General features: G+C 36.8%; 1 protein-coding gene and 1 non-coding gene across 2 annotated transcripts in view; both read left to right on the top strand.

Annotated features, from left to right (window-relative positions):
- The window catches only part of LOC111479988 (14-3-3-like protein A), a 3039-nt gene extending 624 nt beyond the window's left edge, over positions 1-2415 (top strand). Inside the window, exons 2-5 of the mRNA XM_023124925.1 lie at positions 655-1166; positions 1293-1415; positions 1554-1670; positions 2083-2415. Coding sequence (XP_022980693.1) covers positions 681-1166; positions 1293-1415; positions 1554-1670; positions 2083-2145 — 789 coding nt within the window. The 5' untranslated portion in view covers positions 655-680 and the 3' untranslated portion in view covers positions 2146-2415. The remainder of the gene's footprint in view (positions 1-654; positions 1167-1292; positions 1416-1553; positions 1671-2082) is intronic.
- Positions 2416-18616: 16201 nt separating this feature from the next.
- TRNAS-GCU lies at positions 18617-18698 on the top strand. Its single transcript has one exon. It is a non-coding gene; the product is annotated as a tRNA-Ser (tRNA).
- Positions 18699-19256: the final 558 nt, after the last annotated feature.

Below are 19256 nucleotides of genomic sequence, written 5' to 3'. Positions count from 1 at the left end.
TTCATTTTCCTCCTTTTTTTTTTTTTTTTTTTTCGTTAGGGTTCGATTATGTCTAGGGATTTCGTTACTTTTACACCGTTCCATTCGGATTGTTTGTTTATAGGTTTGAGGTTTTCCTTTTCCCGATTTTTCTTGCTGGATGTTGAGATCTAGGGTTAACGTGAGGGTGACTTAAAGTTTTTGCTTTTTTTCCCTTTCTATTTCCTTTTCTGTTTTTGGAATTCCTTGATTAATTGATCGTGATTTGCTTTTATATTGCCTTTTTTGATTGGTTTTTTAATTTAACTATTGTTTAGCCTGCCTATAAAGTATACGAAAAATGGGACCTGAATTCTCTTCTTACCTTTGTGATTTAATTTGGAGACTTGGATTGCTTCTAGTCTCTTGGGTATGAGTGGGTGGGTAAATGCTAGTTGTATTGCTGTATGGAAGATTGATGAATTTAAAGTATTCATTTATCACTCAATTTCTGGATATGTTCGGTCTACTGATTTATGATTCGATCCTATGGATAGCGAAATGGAAAAAACACATTTGAGTGGCTGAAACCTGAAACGAAATTGTTGCTGGATCTTAATTCTGGAATTGTAAAAACTTGAATTGCAATGTATGTGATCTGATTTTCTTCCACTTTTCTTTGTGTTTGTCTGGTAGAGAATTAGTAGTTTGTTAAATTGAGGATGTCACGTGTTGATTCTGCACGGGAGGAAAATGTTTACATGGCCAAGTTGGCCGAACAGGCAGAACGATATGAGGAAATGGTAGAGTTCATGGAGAAAGTTGCAAAGACAGTGGATGTCGAGGAGATGACCGTTGAGGAGAGGAATCTCCTCTCTGTAGCTTACAAGAATGTCATTGGGGCTCGAAGGGCCTCATGGAGGATTATTTCTTCCATTGAGCAGAAGGAAGAGAGTCGAGGAAATGAGGACCATGTCGTAATTATCAAGGATTACCGTAGCAAAATCGAGACTGAACTGAGCAAGATCTGTGATGGGATTTTGAGCCTACTTGAGTCTCATCTCATCCCATCAGCCTCATCTGCTGAGTCCAAGGTGTTTTATCTCAAAATGAAAGGTGATTACCACAGGTACCTGGCTGAGTTTAAGACTGGAGCTGAAAGGAAAGAAGCAGCTGAGAGCACACTGTTAGCCTACAAGTCTGCTCAGGTCAAGTTGCCCGCACCTCGAATTTCTTCCCTCTCAGTTTATATATATTACTGTTTCTATTACTTGGTGGTGCTTTTGGTAACACTTAGTCTCTGTTTTCTGGATGATTGTCAACCATAAATACAGGATATTGCTCTTGCTGAATTGGCTCCTACTCATCCAATTAGGCTCGGTCTTGCTCTTAACTTCTCAGTGTTTTATTATGAGATCCTTAATTCGCCAGACCGTGCTTGCAATTTGGCAAAGCAGGTAATGCTCTAATGCTCAATTGCACTCAATTTGGTAATGCTTTATTAAAAGAAATTGGTTTCTTTTAATAACTCAATTTGGTTAGCTGATGATAACATTATTTTGCTCACGACGTGCTTATTCTCTTATTACGCAAAGGCTTTTGACGAAGCAATTTCTGAGCTCGACACATTGGGTGAAGAATCATACAAGGATAGCACCTTGATCATGCAACTCCTCCGAGACAACTTGACCCTTTGGACTTCAGATATTGGGGTAAGTAATGTGTCTGCTCGTGCCTCAACAACGAATTGCTTTGCTCACACAATTTTGTTTTCAAGAAACGTCTTGCTACTCCTGTTCGACTTCTGTTTTGCACTGCTACCAATCTTACTTTTGCACAATCAAGTCGTAAACCTGTAGCAGTCTTCTATTGTCTTTTTCTCCTCTAATAGTAATAGTCTTTAGATCCAAAGTAGAGAACAGATCCATGAGATGAACCACAAACCTAAAAACTTCCAAATTGCTCTATTAGAGCAAGATGGTGGTACACACGAGCTGGCTCTTAGCCAATTGCCATAAATGACCATATAGGGAAAGTTCGTAGCAATGTCCTGTCATGTTCTGGAACCTGCTGTGTCTAGTCTGATCTGATCTTACATATCTGATTTTGTGACAACTTCTGTAGGATGAAGCTGGCGATGAGATTAAGGAAGCATCGAAACGTGAATCAGGGGAGGGCGGACAGTAGTTTTGGTTGTTAGTTGATACTTGATAGGCGTTGTACTCTGTACTTTTTTTCATTTTTCCCCTGTTCTTTAGTGTTGTTGTTGTTGTTAGTAGTAGTTCTGTATGAAATGTTCTTGATTGATAGCTTTGGCTTTTGAGTGCAAGATCTGGATGCACTTTTAGGGCCTTTGAATACTCCTTCAGAAGTAATGTGGTTTTATTATTCATGAGAAGGAATTTTTGTTTGGTGTTCGAATGTCATGGAATATCAACCTTTTGGTATAAACTCATTGATCCATTGTCTTCTTCAGTCTATATTCATTGAGGGCTGCTTCATTTCTCTTTAATCTTATTTTTGAACTGTGCTTTGCTCATAATTTTTTAATATTAGTCAAAAGCCCATTGATGAATGACATTTGAAGCACTAAAAAAAGTGCATTAACATGGCGAAAATTATTTTATGAGAAGTTTCAACCTTGTAGCGAAAGAGATCAAAAGCATGTTTTTGTAGGTGAGTAGTTTTGGTGTGCAACTGTGAATCATACATACCATTCAATTCCTCACATCATATAAGCGTTCATCTTTATCGTGATCTTCGAGAGGGAAATGATGTGAAGACCAATGTTGTTCGTCAAGAGCAAACAGAGAACGGTTGTGCAAATCTGTATCAGTAGGACTTTTGGGTATCAAATTCAGAAATGGCTACAAATTGCAAGGTATTGAAATAGCTGTTGGGATATAGGATATGATTAAATTTGTCCTACATTTAAACTCCTTCGAGATGGTTTAGATGGTTTTTCTATATTTCATATTTATAGTGTTGGATATGACTCAAAAGAATTAACAGAAAACTCAATGGGAGAATTTCTTTGAAACATTTTCAATTCTTTTGTTGTGAATAGAGCATAATCAGATGAAATAAATCAAATAAGCATAAATCCAATTAAGTAGAGGAACGATTATAATAAATCTCCTAAATAAATCCTTCCTCCACAATTTGTCAATTTCTAACCATTCTCCAAAAATTGCATTTAGTAACTTCCAAGTTTACATTGGCTCACAATTTCCGGGGTAAGCTTACTTTGTTCGAGATTCTCATTTCCAGTAACTCCCGCATCTCTAAGCTTACTTTATTCGAGATTCTTCACTCCCAGTAACTCCAGCATCTCTGCAAACGTACCTTTGCTAGGACTTTGGTGAGAACATACGCATGTTGCTCTCTAGTGCATATGAACTCAACAACGATCTGTTTCTTCTCGACACACTCACAGATGAAGTGGAAGCGAGTGTCAATGTGTTTGCTGCATCCATGAAATATCGGATTCTTCATCAAAACAATCGTAGATTAATTATCAACGTTGAGAGTTACTGACTTTTGTTCACTTTCCGTCACTTTGCTCAACAAATTTCTCAGCCATAATGCTTAACATGATGCGTAGTTGCTAGCATGAACTCAGCCTCATATGAAGATAGTTGAGAGTTACGGACTTTTGTTCACTTTTGATCACTTTTCTCAACAAATTTCTCAGCCATAATGCTTAGCATGATGCCGTAGTTGCTAGCATGAACTCAGCTTCACAGGAAGATAGTGTCACACAGTTCGCTGCTTCTGAGATATCCAAGAGATTAAATTTTCGTTGAGATGAAACACTATTCATGCGGTGCTTTTTCTATTGTCAGTGTCTCCAGCTAAATCATTATCGGTAAAACCGACTAGTTCTTTAGGACCTCACCATCTTTGATACATTAGCTTGTAGCTTGTGGTTTCCTCCCCGTAGTGGAGAATGTGCTTAACCATTTGATGATGCATCATAGTATGCTTTTCCATGTACCTACTCATCATTCCAACAACATATGAAAGATTCGGACGGGTATGAGTCAAGTACCTCAAACTTCCGATGATGCACCTATACTCAAGGGAATTCACTAAGCTTTCTTCAGCATCTTTTTCGAGTTGTAACTTTGCTGCCAGGGGATACTTGGTTGGGTTGCGCTTGTCATTTTAAATTGTTGCAACACCTTCTTAGTATAGGTCGATTGCTTTATCATGATGCAACTTCCTTTGGTCTACTTCAATACCGAGGCAGTATTTGAGTAACTTGAAATTAGTCATCTCAAATTCTTTCATCATTTACTACTTGAACTCTTTGATGCTTTCCTCACTTGTATCAGTGACGATCAAGCCATCAATGTACATGCCAACTATGAGTGTTTTAGTTCCATTGTTTCTTGTATACGTTGCTTGTTTATGCGAACATTTCATTAAGTTTAGACTCTTTAAACTCTTGTCCGGATGTATGTTTCATGCCTTCGGTGCATGCCGTAAATCGTAGAGAGCCTTTGATAACTTGTACACTTTGGGCTCTTCGGTTTTGATGATAAAACCTTCAGGTTGGGCGACGTACATTTCTTGGAGGTCACCATTTAGGAACATTTACTTGACGTCCAAGTGATGGACCTCCCACCCATGTTGAGATGCGAGAGCAAGAATCAACCTTACAATGTCGAGTCTACCACTATTGGGATTTATGTCCTAAAGCCTCGTAATTAATTATTTAATTTTAATAATAATTTTTATTATTTTATTTAAAATTTAGTATTATCCATGGTATGAAAACTCAAAGTTATAATGTTATCTTGAAGAGTATGTGATTGACATACAAGAGAATCGTGTTGAATTAATTGTAACGCCCCTAATTTTCTAAACCTAATTAGTGACGTCACCCATGCATGTAATTCATTACGTGGAAGCTCGTCATAAATAACTTTGGAAAAACACAACAGAGTCCTTCATAAAGATTCATAAATCCAAAACAAACCTATCTCCGAAAATAAACCTTCAATAACTAAATTCAAAATAAATCTAAATAAAACAATAATCAGTGCAAGTGCTATAACTTAAAAGAGTCAAATAAAAATAAATTCCTAAAAATATCCCATCTCCAACTTCCATGGTGTCCTTAACTCTGCCGTCAACTGTACATTGGCGTCTTTCCTTTACCTGAAAAATGTAGGTAGCACGTGGCTTGAGTATTTTTTGAAATACTCAGTAAGTCACCCCACTGTTGGGGTTAGAAATGCAAACACATGCAACATATGAGCGGGACCTAACTTTTCATAAACTTTACATAGCCTTGGGCGCTTTTCTATTTTGGGTAGGATTGGGTGTGTGGCACTCCTTCACACACAGCCCATGTATGCGTACATGGATCCACCAAGCGGGCACGTATACATACTCCCTGGGCCTGACTTGGTCGGGCACAACGTATTACACGTTGCCGGACACCACAGAACAGAAAAGGGCCCGCATGATATCATGACAAACATAAATATCGCAATTCATTCTTTCGTATTATAGAGGGGAAGAATCCCGATGCACGTGACGTACATATATGCATGATATCCCTTAACATATCTAACATGGCATTATATAAGCAGTGCTAACATCGCAAATACGTTTCTTACATTACATGACATCTCACATGATCTACATTACATGGCATATTACATGTTGCATAAACATCTCATGACGTGACTCGATAATACTACGTATATTCATGGCATCGATCAACATGTTCATGATATATATTACTAACATATCATTCATAACTTCACATAACATAAACAGTCAACAGTCAACATAACCCATTACGTTTCATAGCATAAATAGTCACACAATTCATACATCATATAGTTGTATCACATAATAAAACATGGTGCATGCAGGGGCCACAGGGCACGCACCATCATACAACACGTAGTACACTAACTCCAATAGTAAGGTCACTTAACTCGATGGCCTTGACCGAAGTCACTCACAACAAATAATCCCAACGGTTAAATACATCCTATAATAACCACATAAAAACTTAGAAACCTTTCCTAACATACCCTAGCTAAATCTCATCCTATTTATCAAAATAAACTCCCAACCCAATCTGTCTATGACGGTTAGGAACCATACTGACCTCAAAGGGTAAAACTAAGGGCAGAAATCACTTCGGAAGGGTCAAAAACTTTGGAATCGATATATTATAGTGATACTGAGCCAATAAGCCGAGCTACCGAGTCGACCAACTAAGCCGCCAAGTCGAGCTGCGGGAATTGACGGAACCAAGCTGATTTCGTACCTGTGCAAGCTGACCACACTGTGTACGCGTGCGAAGCTGCCGGAGTTGTTGGGCGTGCATCTGCGGCTCGACCCGTTTCCAAAAAACCTCTCCCTTACCCGACAAGCGACAAAACCCTAGTTTCTGCCTCCCCGATTCCAGCGACGGGCCGACGATCCCACAACGTCCTCAACACCGATTTCAAACGGTCAACCTTCTTTGACACAATGATCCCAACATCAATACCTTACTTCCACTCGAATCATTTTTCCAAAATATCAACCCTAATGTTCCGGAGGAAAGTTTGGGAGAAAAATCATTTTCAAGGGAGGTAAAAGGTTGGGCATAGGAATATAAAAATAATCTCTAGACATTTCTCAATAAGGCATTCTAGGGTTGGATAAGGAAACTTAGAGAAATAGGAATGTTTATATTAAGCAATAAAATTCTCGCAGGATATCCCTCGATTTCTCGGGAGATTACATTTAATTATTTATTTATTTTTAATTTGATTTATTTTATTCCAGAAACTCGAATCGTTACAGTAATAACCTAAAGAGCTTATAGTATATGGATAAGGTTGGGTGTTTTATCCTGATAGCACTATTGATACGACCCACTTTGTATCGTACAAATGATTTGATCCAAAGCATTCATGTAGAGACATGGGGTATCCTGTATAATGAGTTTGTATAAGATTGAACTAAGAAATATTTAATCTCTTTTTATAAATTTGTTAAGAAAATTAATATTTCACATAATGATGACTCGATCTTAATCCTTAGTGAGTTATGAAGTTCTGCTTATGAGGGATTGTCCTTTAATTTGCATGGGTGAGAATGACTTTTGTTGCCGATTCAATATGTCTATGCCTACCATTTTGGGGACTTGACCAAATAGGGAGTTGGGAGCATAATATCATGAGAAGGGACCCCACCTTCTCATTGGCTCGAGAGGGACTAATCATAAACAAATTGTCATTGGAAAATCAGTGGTGCTTAAGGTGAAATGTAACGACCCTGTTCATTAGAAAATCAGTCGTGCTTAAGGTGAAATGTAACTGACTCTAAATTTTCTATTTAATCTAAAGTCACTACTCTATACATATCATCAACATTGAATGCATGCCTACCAAGGTTTAGATGTGCACACAGAGAGTGGAACTGACTATCAGTTCATCCTCTTGGCCGATAAAACTACAATATTGTTCTGTAGTAATCGCTCGTGTGCATCATGGTGTTTCCTGGCTTGTCAGTCCTCTCTTCCGTCGTGTTATCTGCACTATACGACACAATGAGTTTTGATGAGGTGATTGTCGGTGTCGTGCTCGTCATGAGGTAACTCAACAGTCTTTTCTTTTTCTCCCTCATTTTTCCTCTGCATCATGTTATTTTTCTTTGCAGTTGGATTTTGTGAGGCGTGGCTGAAGGTCGTTGGAGTATTCTTGGCGTCGGGGAAACCTGTAGGATGAGGGTGTGAGAATTCTCGCAAGTCTTCGAAATTCTCGCCCCCTTTTTTTTGGCAACCACATTTTTTTTTATCGTGATATGAAAGTTGTAATTATAGGGGTAAAATGTACTTTTGACTCAACTATAATTATGAAAAACTCTGTAAAAGATTGATTTGCTTGTAATGATTATATGTATGGACATAGCTTGTTTTACCGTACATAAGAGTGCAATTCTAAGTCTATAGCGAAGTAACGTATAGTTAATAAATGAAAATTGATTAATTAAAGAGTTTTTAATTAATTTTGTATCATTGGAGGTCATAGTTTGTAGGTCCATAAGGTCCCATTTACCTCAGAGTAACCCTAAAAAGGATCAATTTAATTTGAAGTGTTTAAATTAATATTTAATATATTATATATATTAAATATAAAGAATAAAATAGATTTAATTTGAATATTCAAATTAATATTTAATATATTAAATATATTAAATCAATAGATAAAAGTAAATTTAATTTGAAGGGTTCAAATTAATATTTAATATATTAGATATATTAAAAGAAAAAATTTATATTTATTGCATTTGATACCATTAAATATTAAAACAAAGGATGTATATTGATACATTATATAAAAATATATTTGAAATTTGAATGAGATTAAAATTAATTAAATATATATTAAAATATCTTATAATATTTAAATATGATTTATACCAAATATCATAACAAAAATTCTACTAATCCTTATAAATAGGCGAGCCAATAACACATAAATCTCTCCCACTTTCTTTGGCTAATGAAACTAAGCTCTAGAGAATTCTCTTGAAACTCTCTTCTCCAATTTCTTGGCATTTTCTTTCAAGAGGCTCCCACAAGCCTTAAACTTGTGTTCGAGTCATAGCAATAAAGAACTTGTGGGATGTGAAGAACTTTTGCATAGTTGAAATACTTCAAGGAATCTTACAAGCTAGGATTTCTACAAAGATAGAGTTCTTGCTCTTATATTTATTGATTTTTTTAATTCTTAATAAAATCATAATGGTTCTTAATGCTTCTGCTATATAGATGAAGAGTTCATTCCCTTCAACCACATTCACAAAAACCTCTTCAAAATCAACTCCTTATTGGTGCACATATCATTTTGCCACAAGTTTTGTTTTATGCTTGATAACATTTCTTTCCCTCGATATTCAAATTGCATAGTACGAAATAACATAAAAACGGATTCATTAAAAAATCCCACTCGATATTCAAATTGTTTCTTTTTGATTTCACAGGAATCAATAAAACATAAGAAATATTTCAATCCGGTGAAATTTCATCCAAATGTAGTAGGATCAGAATGAAGAGAACTATGGCTGATTTCAACAAAGTTGAAGAAAAAAAGAATTTTATTTATCTTACCGACTGGGGTAATTCTAGAATTTTTTTTGATTGAATTATGATCCATCCAAAGAGCAAAAAGAATCGACTAATTATTCTATGATTCATAAATTTTGACTCGATTTCTGTATGGGATAAAGAGTTGTTGGTGAAAAATCGAAAACGGTAAAAGTCGATTTTTTATAAAAAAAGGAATCATAGTTTAAAAAACTAAATAGAATCATGAGCTAAAAGTATCCATTAAACATAGTTAAAAAAAAATTCTTTTTATAGTTAGAATTCGTTGGACGTTCTTCTTCAACTTAAGCACCCACTTTAAACCCTTGGACTTTTGTCTAGGCAGTAAGATAGTGAGTACTCATGTCTCGTTCTTCTCAATGGCTTCAAGTTCTTTTTGCATGACTTCTTGCCATGTCTTCTTAGTTATTGTCTCATGGTAAGTTGTTGGCTCCTCGGCCGCGAGCAACACTAACTTTTCAGGATCCAATTCTTCTTCAAATGTATCTACATAAATTTTAGCTAGAGAACGTAATTTAGTTTTTCCACCCTTAGTTTGTGATGACATGTGTGGATTTGTTGGTCTCGCTGTCGGTGCACTTTATAGGTCTGTCGCATCTCCCGCTTCTTCCAGAGTAGTAAATTTTGTAACAGTTTGTTTGTTATTGCCGATGCTGCACCAATCTCACTTCTTCTCTTCTTTGAATACGATATCTCTATTCATATGAATTTCTCTTGTTGAGGATCATACAATATGTTTACCTTGGTCCCATCATCCACACCAAAATATACCATCATCTTTTGTCATTAAACTTTTTGATATGTGCCTTGACAATCTTAACATGTGTTGTATAACTGAAGACTCTCAAAGTAAGGTGTCTTACCGAACCATGCTTCATAAGGGAACGCGTGTCCAGTGCCTTTATTCGTAAATAGTTTAGAAGATAAATTGCATTTCGAATTGTCTCACCTTAGAAAATTGTCGGGACTTGCATGCTTTTGAGTAAGCTTCTTGCAGTGTTCAATATGGTGTGGTTTCTTTGCTCCACCACACCGTTTTGTTGTGGAGTGTATAGTGTGGTGAGTTGACCCTTGATACATTTATCTTCGCAAAACTTTGAGAAGAACTTGTCACCTCGGTTGATGCATAAGGATTTTAGCTTGTGATCAGACTTGTTTTCAACGAGTCTTTTTAACTTCTTGAACGCACATAATACTTATTATTTTTCTCTAAGCCTGTACACCCACATCTAATGACTATAATAGTTAACAAGTAAGAGAAAATACTTGATACCAGCAATTGACAATGGAGTGACCAGGCCACATAAATCTGCATGAACCAATTGCAGTGGTTGCTTAGTACAAAAACTAGTTTGAGCTGGGAACAACAGTCTTGCTTATTTGGAGACTAGGCAACTTTCACATAGTTGGTTCGGATGTATGATTTTGGGTATCCTCATAGCCATCTTCTTCTCTCCCATCATTTTGAATGCCTAAAAGTTAGGTGCCCAAGTCTTGCATGCCCTAGCCAAGTTGGGTCTGCGAGTGTCGTCAATAGAGATTGGTTGGTCTCCAATAGTATCTTATATAGGCGGTTATGCAACCGTTTTACCTTCATCAACAAGGATCATTTCCATTGAACATCTTGAAGAACAAGCCAGCTAACTCTACTCTGTTGCCTTCTTTCGTCATCTGACTAAGGCTGCTAATATTACTTTTCAAACTTGGGATATAATATATCTTGGCTAGTAGACGTTGATCGTCGTTCTTGCACTGGAACAAGATGGATCTTATGTCTTGGATCGGTACAACTGATCCATCGTCAAACTTCATGTTTTCAATCTCCGGTCATATGGTTGCTTGCTTCGTTGTCTAGGTACCACATGTTGGTCTCCACTTGGTCTTCTCCTTTTGTGAAAAGGTTCACCATAACTTTCTCTTCGTTGAGCATTAATAGGTTAGACATCTTCTCGGCGAACATCAGTGTGGGCTCTTGATCATGCGTTAATGTGAGGTTCGCCTCCTCATCACACTTCTTCTTATAACACTCTACTGCGTAGTGCCTATATTTTCCATAAGAGTAACACATGATCATACTTTTGTCCTTCCAAGAGTTGGCATTATAATGGATTTGTGAGGTATTATCACGACCTCCTCTGCCACCACGTCTGCAACCATGACTGCTGCCATGCCCATGACTTTTACTTTTCTTAATGTAGTCGTCATGTCCATTCGTACCTGAAAAAGGAAGAATTAGTTGTATCTTCCCTTTATGTCTGTTCGATCCACTCCTCATGTGATAGCAAGAGATGTTTCTCCTCCTCTCTGTCATCGTAGCCATGAAGTCTCTCCTTATTGATTTTGAGATGACCAACGACTTCCTCAATCGACATGTTATTAAGGTCACCAAACTGCTCAATAGAGGTAACAATTTGCATGAATCTCAGGGGGACAGCCCGAAGGAACTTCTTAACAAGGGAGATCTCCTCTACCTTGTCGCCTAATGAATGGATGCCGCTAACGATCATCGTCAACTTCATGGAAAAGTCGTCTATTGAATCATTGTCTTTCATGTAGATAGCCTCGAAGTCACTCTTCAAGGTATGAACATTTTCTTCCTTAACACATTCCACACTCACATGCATTGTTTGCAACGTCTCCCACGCTGCCTTTGCCAAGTCCTTCTCTGCCAACATGATAAGGACGTCCTCCGGGATTACTTGGTAGATGGCGGTAAGAGTCATCTTGTCCTTGCGCTTCTCTCTTTATCATCTTCATATCTCCTACCGAAAATTTATACGATGATGAAATTTTTTTCGATATCTTAGCTCTGATACCAATTATTGAATATGACCTAGATCAAAATATGTCAAAACAAATAAATGAAGCTAAAATAACGAGTTTTTGTTTATAGTTTTTGTTGAACAAAAGTAATTTAAGCACTATTTTTTTCAATTCTTTTTATTGTTGTATACAAATGAGTATTTATAGCAAAGAAGACACTAACAAATTTAAACTTTCTCTAAACACTACTCAAATCTCTTAAATAAATTTGGTAACTAATAACCATTCTCCTAAAATTGCTCCATAATTGCTCCATAGTTAAGTCAAGAGTTCACAATTAAATTAGGTATCAATCTTACATTATAATCGTTTAAATAGTTTTTGTGATTGACGTTTAGAATTAAGATGACTAAGTCATGAAACATAGAATAAAAACATATAATGTGGATCAAAGAGTTTCCTTTATCAACTTTTTCAAAATAAGTGCCAAGTAACTCGAGCTCTTTCTTTACTTTGAATTGACCTGTATCAAGCACCTTTATCTTCTTCCCATAATCTATATTTTTCTTATTCCCACCACCTTGAAGCCTTCCAAAATAAGAACCCAACGATCTCTGTTAGTTTGTTTAATCTTGTATTAGAGTTTTAGTATTTGTGAATAATAGCAAAGAAAGTTAGTTGTTGCTGGGAAGTTAGTGTAGGTTATTAGCAGTTAGCTGTTGCTGGAAGTTAGTGTAGGTTATTAGCCGTTATTTAGTTTTTTTTCTTCTACATATGTACAGTGCAGCAAGTTGAAGAAAATAAAGTTGGTTCTGCTTATTTTTTCTAAAAGTGTTGTCTCTTTCTTGTTTGAGTGGGATAAGACGCAGCGCAAGACTCTCAATTGAGATAAGCTATGACTCTCATGTCTAACATTTGGTATCAGAGCGTGGTTACATGCCAAAGATCATGCCGAGAAACCATAACAACACTAGAGAGAGAGGAGTCATCGAAGTCTGCAACAAAGGAAGATCTGGTATCACTTCAATACCCGACGTTATCGAGAACCAACTACTCAGCATGGGCTATGAAGATGAAGGTGTATTTGCGTGCTCAAGGTGTTGGGTTGTATGTCCTAAAACTGATAGTTTGTAAACAAAAACATTCTATTTTCAATAAATTTATTATTGATGTTTAGTTTATTCAGTAAAGATTGTTATTGAATAAAGTGAATTTTACGATCATTAATCTAAATCCAATAAACTAAGAACACTCTGACTATAGTATGATTACTTGAACTATATGTAGAGAGACATAAAAGTGGATCATGTTCAAGTATATAGTCAAAATGATCTGTAGTATAAGGATAAGGCTGAGTACCTTATTTTGGGGACACTATGGATGCGGCCCGCTTTTGTATATGATATAAACAATGTGATCACTAAATTGCACATGTGGAGAATGTGAGTCGGGGCGTTCTATGCAATGAGTATTGCATAAGATCGGACCATGAAGAAAATCACTCTCTCTTTATAATGTCGTTTACTGTTGAGACTGATTTTCTTTTCATTCGATGACCTAGGTAACTCGATCTTAATCCTGAGCTAACCATGAACTCCTGTTCATTCGAAATTATTCTTAGATTTGCATGGGTGAGAGTGGCTCGAGTACGCCGACTCAATAGGCCTCCCATTTCAGGGGTAAGACTGGGTGAATAGCTGGGGACGTGGGGTGCAAGATGGAATTCGCTCTTACCCACTTTTAGGGATAGAAGAGAGATAATTCCCTTAAGTACTGACTTCAGGTCTTGAACAAGGGGCCCCACCCACTCATTGGCCTGAGAGAGATTCGGTTTACTGGTTGAACCACAAACCAATTGTTTATAAGAGGATCAGTAGGACATAAGAAACAAGAAGTAACTTCAGGGGTAAAACGGCTAATTGACCCAGCTCTAGTTACGAACAACCTGTGAAGGATCGACTTACTGATCATGGTTATATCAAATAGACAGAAATATATCTATAGTGAGGGGAGTGCAACTACTAGGCTATAGTGGAGTGTCCTAGTAGTTAACGAATGTTGGTTAACAAGGTTAATGAGTTTAACCGGTTAATCTTGGATCGTTGGAGCCCATGATCTATAGGTTCATTAGGTTCCTCTGCTAACTCATATTGGACTAAACCATAGAACAGTTTGACGAGTGAGTTCAAAGTGTTCAAATTCAAATTAGGGAATATGCGCTACATATATACGATATATTTAACTACATTTTTGTTTTATTTACGAATTAAACAAAAAGAGAGAATTTGAGATATTTAAATAAGATTTAAATATCTTAATCAGTTATGTGTCGGAATTGATTGAGATTGACATTTCAATTAATATTAAATATTAATTAAATAGTTTAATTAATCATTTAATGTTACTTTAATTTGAAATTAATTATTCAAATTAATTGTTGAATTAAAATGAAGAAAGTCAAAATATTGACTTCATTTAATAGAAAAATACATGTTAGTGGAATTTTGAGGTGTCAAAATTTGGTTTAACCAAACTTGCATGCTTGCCAAATAAACCCCACAAGTTTGAGTGGAATTTTGAGTGTCAAAATTTGGTGATCTCAAATTTGCATGAACATGCAAACATGACTCTTTAAATAGAGTGATCATGGTACATGGAAGGTCTTCTTCCTTGAAAAAGACTTTGAGAAAATTCTCACAAGCTCTCTCTTCATATATACTAAATCCCTCCCAAGTTTAGTCACTCACCGGATTCCACAATCTCGTTCTAAGGCCGGAGGATAGTGGAGAAGACACTAGTGGTGGTTCGAAACCGGTTCAAGAGGAAAAAGAAATTTGAACTACAAAAGGTTAGCATTCAAATTCATTAAGTTTTAATACTTATGAACATGCTAGTTATTTACTATAATTGATGTTATAAAAGTGCCTGAGATCCAAATTGCTTCCGCATGTGTTATATTAACACCTTCAATTGGTATCAGAGCAAGTTTTAGGCACTTTATTTACATTAATTTGACCATGGTGGGTACCATTTCATGAATGAAATTTTGTGGTTGCTAAAGTGGATGGTTTTGGTTTTGGCATTTTTTTTATGCTTCCATTTGATACAATTATTGTAATAAGCCTAATGTGTATAGGCTTTAATGAATGAAGAAAGGTCTGTAATTTTTTTGGAATCATTAGAGTCCATTTACGGTTGTAATTGATCGAAAATGGAAAAGATAGCAAGCTGAACCGAAGAAGAAGATGGAAGAGGTAGTCCGGGTGTTTTTTCTGCCTTTGGAATCCGGATCAACGTTTATTATTAATGTAATAATTTAGTTAATTGCTTGTTTTAAAATGCCAAAACCAATTCACTTTAGCGTGTTTAATTAATTATGCACTATGAATGTATGTTTTAATTAAATAGAAAATGTATATGCATAAAGTATGTCATATAGATTTAAAATCCCACCATAGGCTAAGCATGTTTCATGCATTCCAAGTATGTTATAAGTGTTATAATGTATAGTATGCATGTTTAAGGTTCCATGAGTGATAGATATAAATTGTTATATTATTGCATGGAATTGATGATTATATAATTGTTATATAAAGCATGTTAGATGCATGTTATAGGTTATTTTCAACGTCATAAAACGAGATAGACGTTAAAATCTATAATAAAGATAAGTACATGCTCACTCAGGGTTAAGAACCGAGCACGATCAATTTTAATAGTTAAAATAGGTCGATGTCTTGTAAAATTATGCTTACAAGAAAGCTCACTTGGCACGATCTTGACTAAGGCTGGAGGTACTTAAGCTGACGGTTTACGGAACACCTACTACCTGGAGATCGAACCAGTACTTGAGCTTAGTTAGCCCAGTTTTATGAGCATGTTTGAGTGATGTAAATTTTGGAAAAATCACCTAGACTTAGGTTATATTTAATTAGCCGAAATATACCTAAGTAATGAGTATACCCAACCGTCTAAAATACTTAGTGGGAGGAAAAAGGTATATGAGATACATCGTTTTCCTTTTCACGCTCTCTGAAAAATTCACACCGTGAGATTCATGCTCGGCCTCATGTCGCCCTGGGAGCGTCCTTCATTCGGAAGGTATTTGCATGAGTCAATAACAAGGTGAATAGAGAAAGTATTTATAGTAAGTGGGAGAAGGAAGTATATCAACACCTCCTATGGTCTCCACCACTAGGTTGCACCATGAGATTCATATGTTCTACTAGCATGTTGCCCTAGAGCAACTACCCATTCGGAGGGTCGTAACATGGGAGCCAAAACAACGCAAACTCCAGAAATGGATAGGATTTCTTATTTCCGTTCCCAACTTTAGCTTTTTCATTCGATAGCATTGTTGGGACCGATCTCTGAGGTCTGAAAATGGTGGGTCACACTTACGAAGAATTACTAAGAGTTAGTATATTCTTGACCAAAATAGCGATAACTAAAAACACTATAGGAACAAGAGTTGTTCTGGGATTAGTGTTTAAAGTCAAGAATGTCTTGATTTAGTGAATGAGTGATTGACTGCTCCTCGGTAGCAGTTGCTCTAACTCACTAAAGTATCGTTGCAAATTAATAATTTTTTGGGTACATTATTACATTTGCTAAAACTGATTGGATTAAACAGGATTAAGTCAAATCACTAATAGAATTTTCTTTATATCACAGCATGACAAACTCAATAGTACAATTACTCGCTTCTGAGAAATTAAACGGCAACAATTACGCAACTTGAAAATCAAACCTAAGCACAATACTGGTAATTGATGATTTAAGGTTTGTTTTAACTGAGGAATGTCCTCCAAACCCTAGCTCAAATTCAAACCGAACAGTTCGGGATACGTATGACAGATAGATAAAGGAAAATGACAAAGCCCGAGTGTACATTCTAGCCAACATATCTGATGTTTTGGCTAAGAAACACGATGTTATGGGTACTGCTAAAGAGATTATGGAATTTCTAAAAGGGATGTTTGGACAACCGTCCTTCTCCCTTCGACATGAAGCCATCAAATACATTTACAACTGTCATATCTCTAAAAGGCATGTGCCTGCTAAGTACATGGAGTTACCACGCGAGAGTTCGAATCTCTCAGGCAACGAAGAATTTCCTTTTTACCCGTTGCCTCCACAACGCGTAGAGGTTTCCACACTATGACGAGGAATGCTTTGTTTTCGTCTTTAACCTATATGGGATTTGTCACTTCCCATCGGGCACAGTAAGATAAATTTTGCGTGGTATAAATGACATACAACACGAGTTTCAAAAATTCCAAGTTATTTACAAAAGGGAAAAAAAGGCACAAAACATGTTGGGCTATATCTATCACTTCCCAATATTTGAAGATTCATAAAATTAAACGGCAAAAATAAGCTAAACTTTTCATGAATTAAAAGACATACAACACAAGTTTCAGAAATTCCAAGTTATTTACAAACAGGAAAAAAATACACAAGACATGTTGGGCTATATCTGTCATTTCCCAATATTTGAGGTTTCAAGAAATTGAACGGCGACAATAAGATAAACTTTTCATGGATTAAAAGACATACAACACGAGTTTTAGAAATTTAAAGTTATTTACAGTAGGAAACAAAGGCACAAGACATGCTAGCCTATGTTGATGGAACAATGGTTCTACCACCTTGCTTTGAACAAGAAACTTCCTCAACACTCATCACCAAATATTAGGCAGAAGATATGTTGGGCTATGTTGATGGAACAATAATTCTACAACCTTGTTTTGAAACTACATTCAACCATCATTCGAAAGCCCGTGAACTAAGAATCAAGGATGACTTGCAGCTGGTGAAACACGGCACCAAACCTGTTGCTGAGTATACGCGTACCTTCAAAAAAAGTTGTCACCATCTTCTCCCTTTCCTTGAGAGTCTCTTTGGTTGAGTGATTAAGGCGTGTGCCTGCTAAGTACATGGGGTTTCCCTGCGAGAGTTCGAATCTCTCAGGCGACGAAGAACTTCCTTTTTGATCGTTGCCTCACCAACGCGTAGAGGTTTCCACACTATTACGAGGAATGCTTTGTTTTCCTCCTTAACCGATATGGGATCTGCCACTACCCATCAGGTTTCCACACTATTACGAGGAATGCTTTGTTTTCCTCCTTAACCGATATGGGATCTGCCACTACCCATCAGGCACAGTAAGATAAATTTTGTGCGGTATAAATGACATACAACACGAGTTTCAAAAAGTTCCAATTCCAAGTTATTTACAAACGGAAAAAAAAGGCACAAGACATGTTGGGCTATATCTGTCACTTCCGAATATTTGAGGTTTCAAGAAATTGAACAGCAACAATAAGCTAAACTTTTCATGGAATAAAAGACATACAACACGAGTTTCAGAAAAGGCATAAGACATGCTGGGCTATGTTGATAGAATAATGGTTCTACCACCTTGCTTTGAAAAGAAACCTCCTCAACACTCAACACCAAATATTTGGCGTCAAAAGAAGTCGACCAACGGACTTCTTTTTCTCCTACTCTCCTCTCTCACCGAGGAAGCAATTGTTGTCGTCGTTGTTTGTCTCCTCCAATGCACGTGATGTTTGGCTCGAGTTGGAAACTACATTCAACCATCATTCGAAAGCCCGTAAACTAAGAATCAAGGATGACTTGCAGTTGGTGAAACGCGACGCCAAACCTGTTGCTGAGTATGCCCGTACCATCAAAAAAAGCTATGTGACCAACTTCTCCCTTTCCGTGAGAGTCTCTTTGAGACTCTTTCATATAACAAAAAAAGTTGCTTTGGCCGAGTGGTTAAGGCGTGTGCCTGCTAAGTACATGGGGTTTCCCCGCGAGAGTTCGAATCTCTCAGGCGACGAATAACTTCCTTTTTGCCCGTTGCCTCACCAACGCGGAGAGGTTTCCACACTATTATGAGGAATTCTTTGATTTCCTCTTTAACCGATATGGGATCTGTCACTTCCCATCGGACACAGTAAGATAAATTTTGCGCGCAGTATAAATGACATTCATCACGAGCTTCAGAAATTCCATGTTATGTACAAACAGGAAAAAAAGGCACAAGACATGTTGGGCTATATCTGTCATTTCCCAATATTTGAGGTTTCAAGAAATTGAACGGCGACAATAAGCTAAACTTTTTATGGATTAAAAGACATACAACACGAGTTTCAGAAATTCCATGTTATTTACAGTAGGAAAAAAAGGCACAAGACATGCTGGGCTATGTTGATGGAACAATCGTTCTACCACCTTGCTTTGAACAAGAAACCTCCTCAACACTCATCACCAAATATTAGGCACAAGAAATGTTGGGCTATGTTGATGGAACAGTTGTTCTACCACCTTGTTTTGAACAAGAAACCTCCTCAACACTCAACACCAAATATTTGGCGTCAAAAACAGTCGACCAACG

The sequence above is a fragment of the Cucurbita maxima genome, unplaced genomic scaffold (genome assembly GCF_002738345.1).
Source record: "Cucurbita maxima cultivar Rimu unplaced genomic scaffold, Cmax_1.0 Cma_Scf00005, whole genome shotgun sequence".
Taxonomy (NCBI): Eukaryota; Viridiplantae; Streptophyta; class Magnoliopsida; order Cucurbitales; family Cucurbitaceae; genus Cucurbita; species Cucurbita maxima.
The sequence above is the reverse complement of the archived record's forward strand: the minus strand, read 5'-3'. Positions and strand labels throughout refer to the sequence as shown.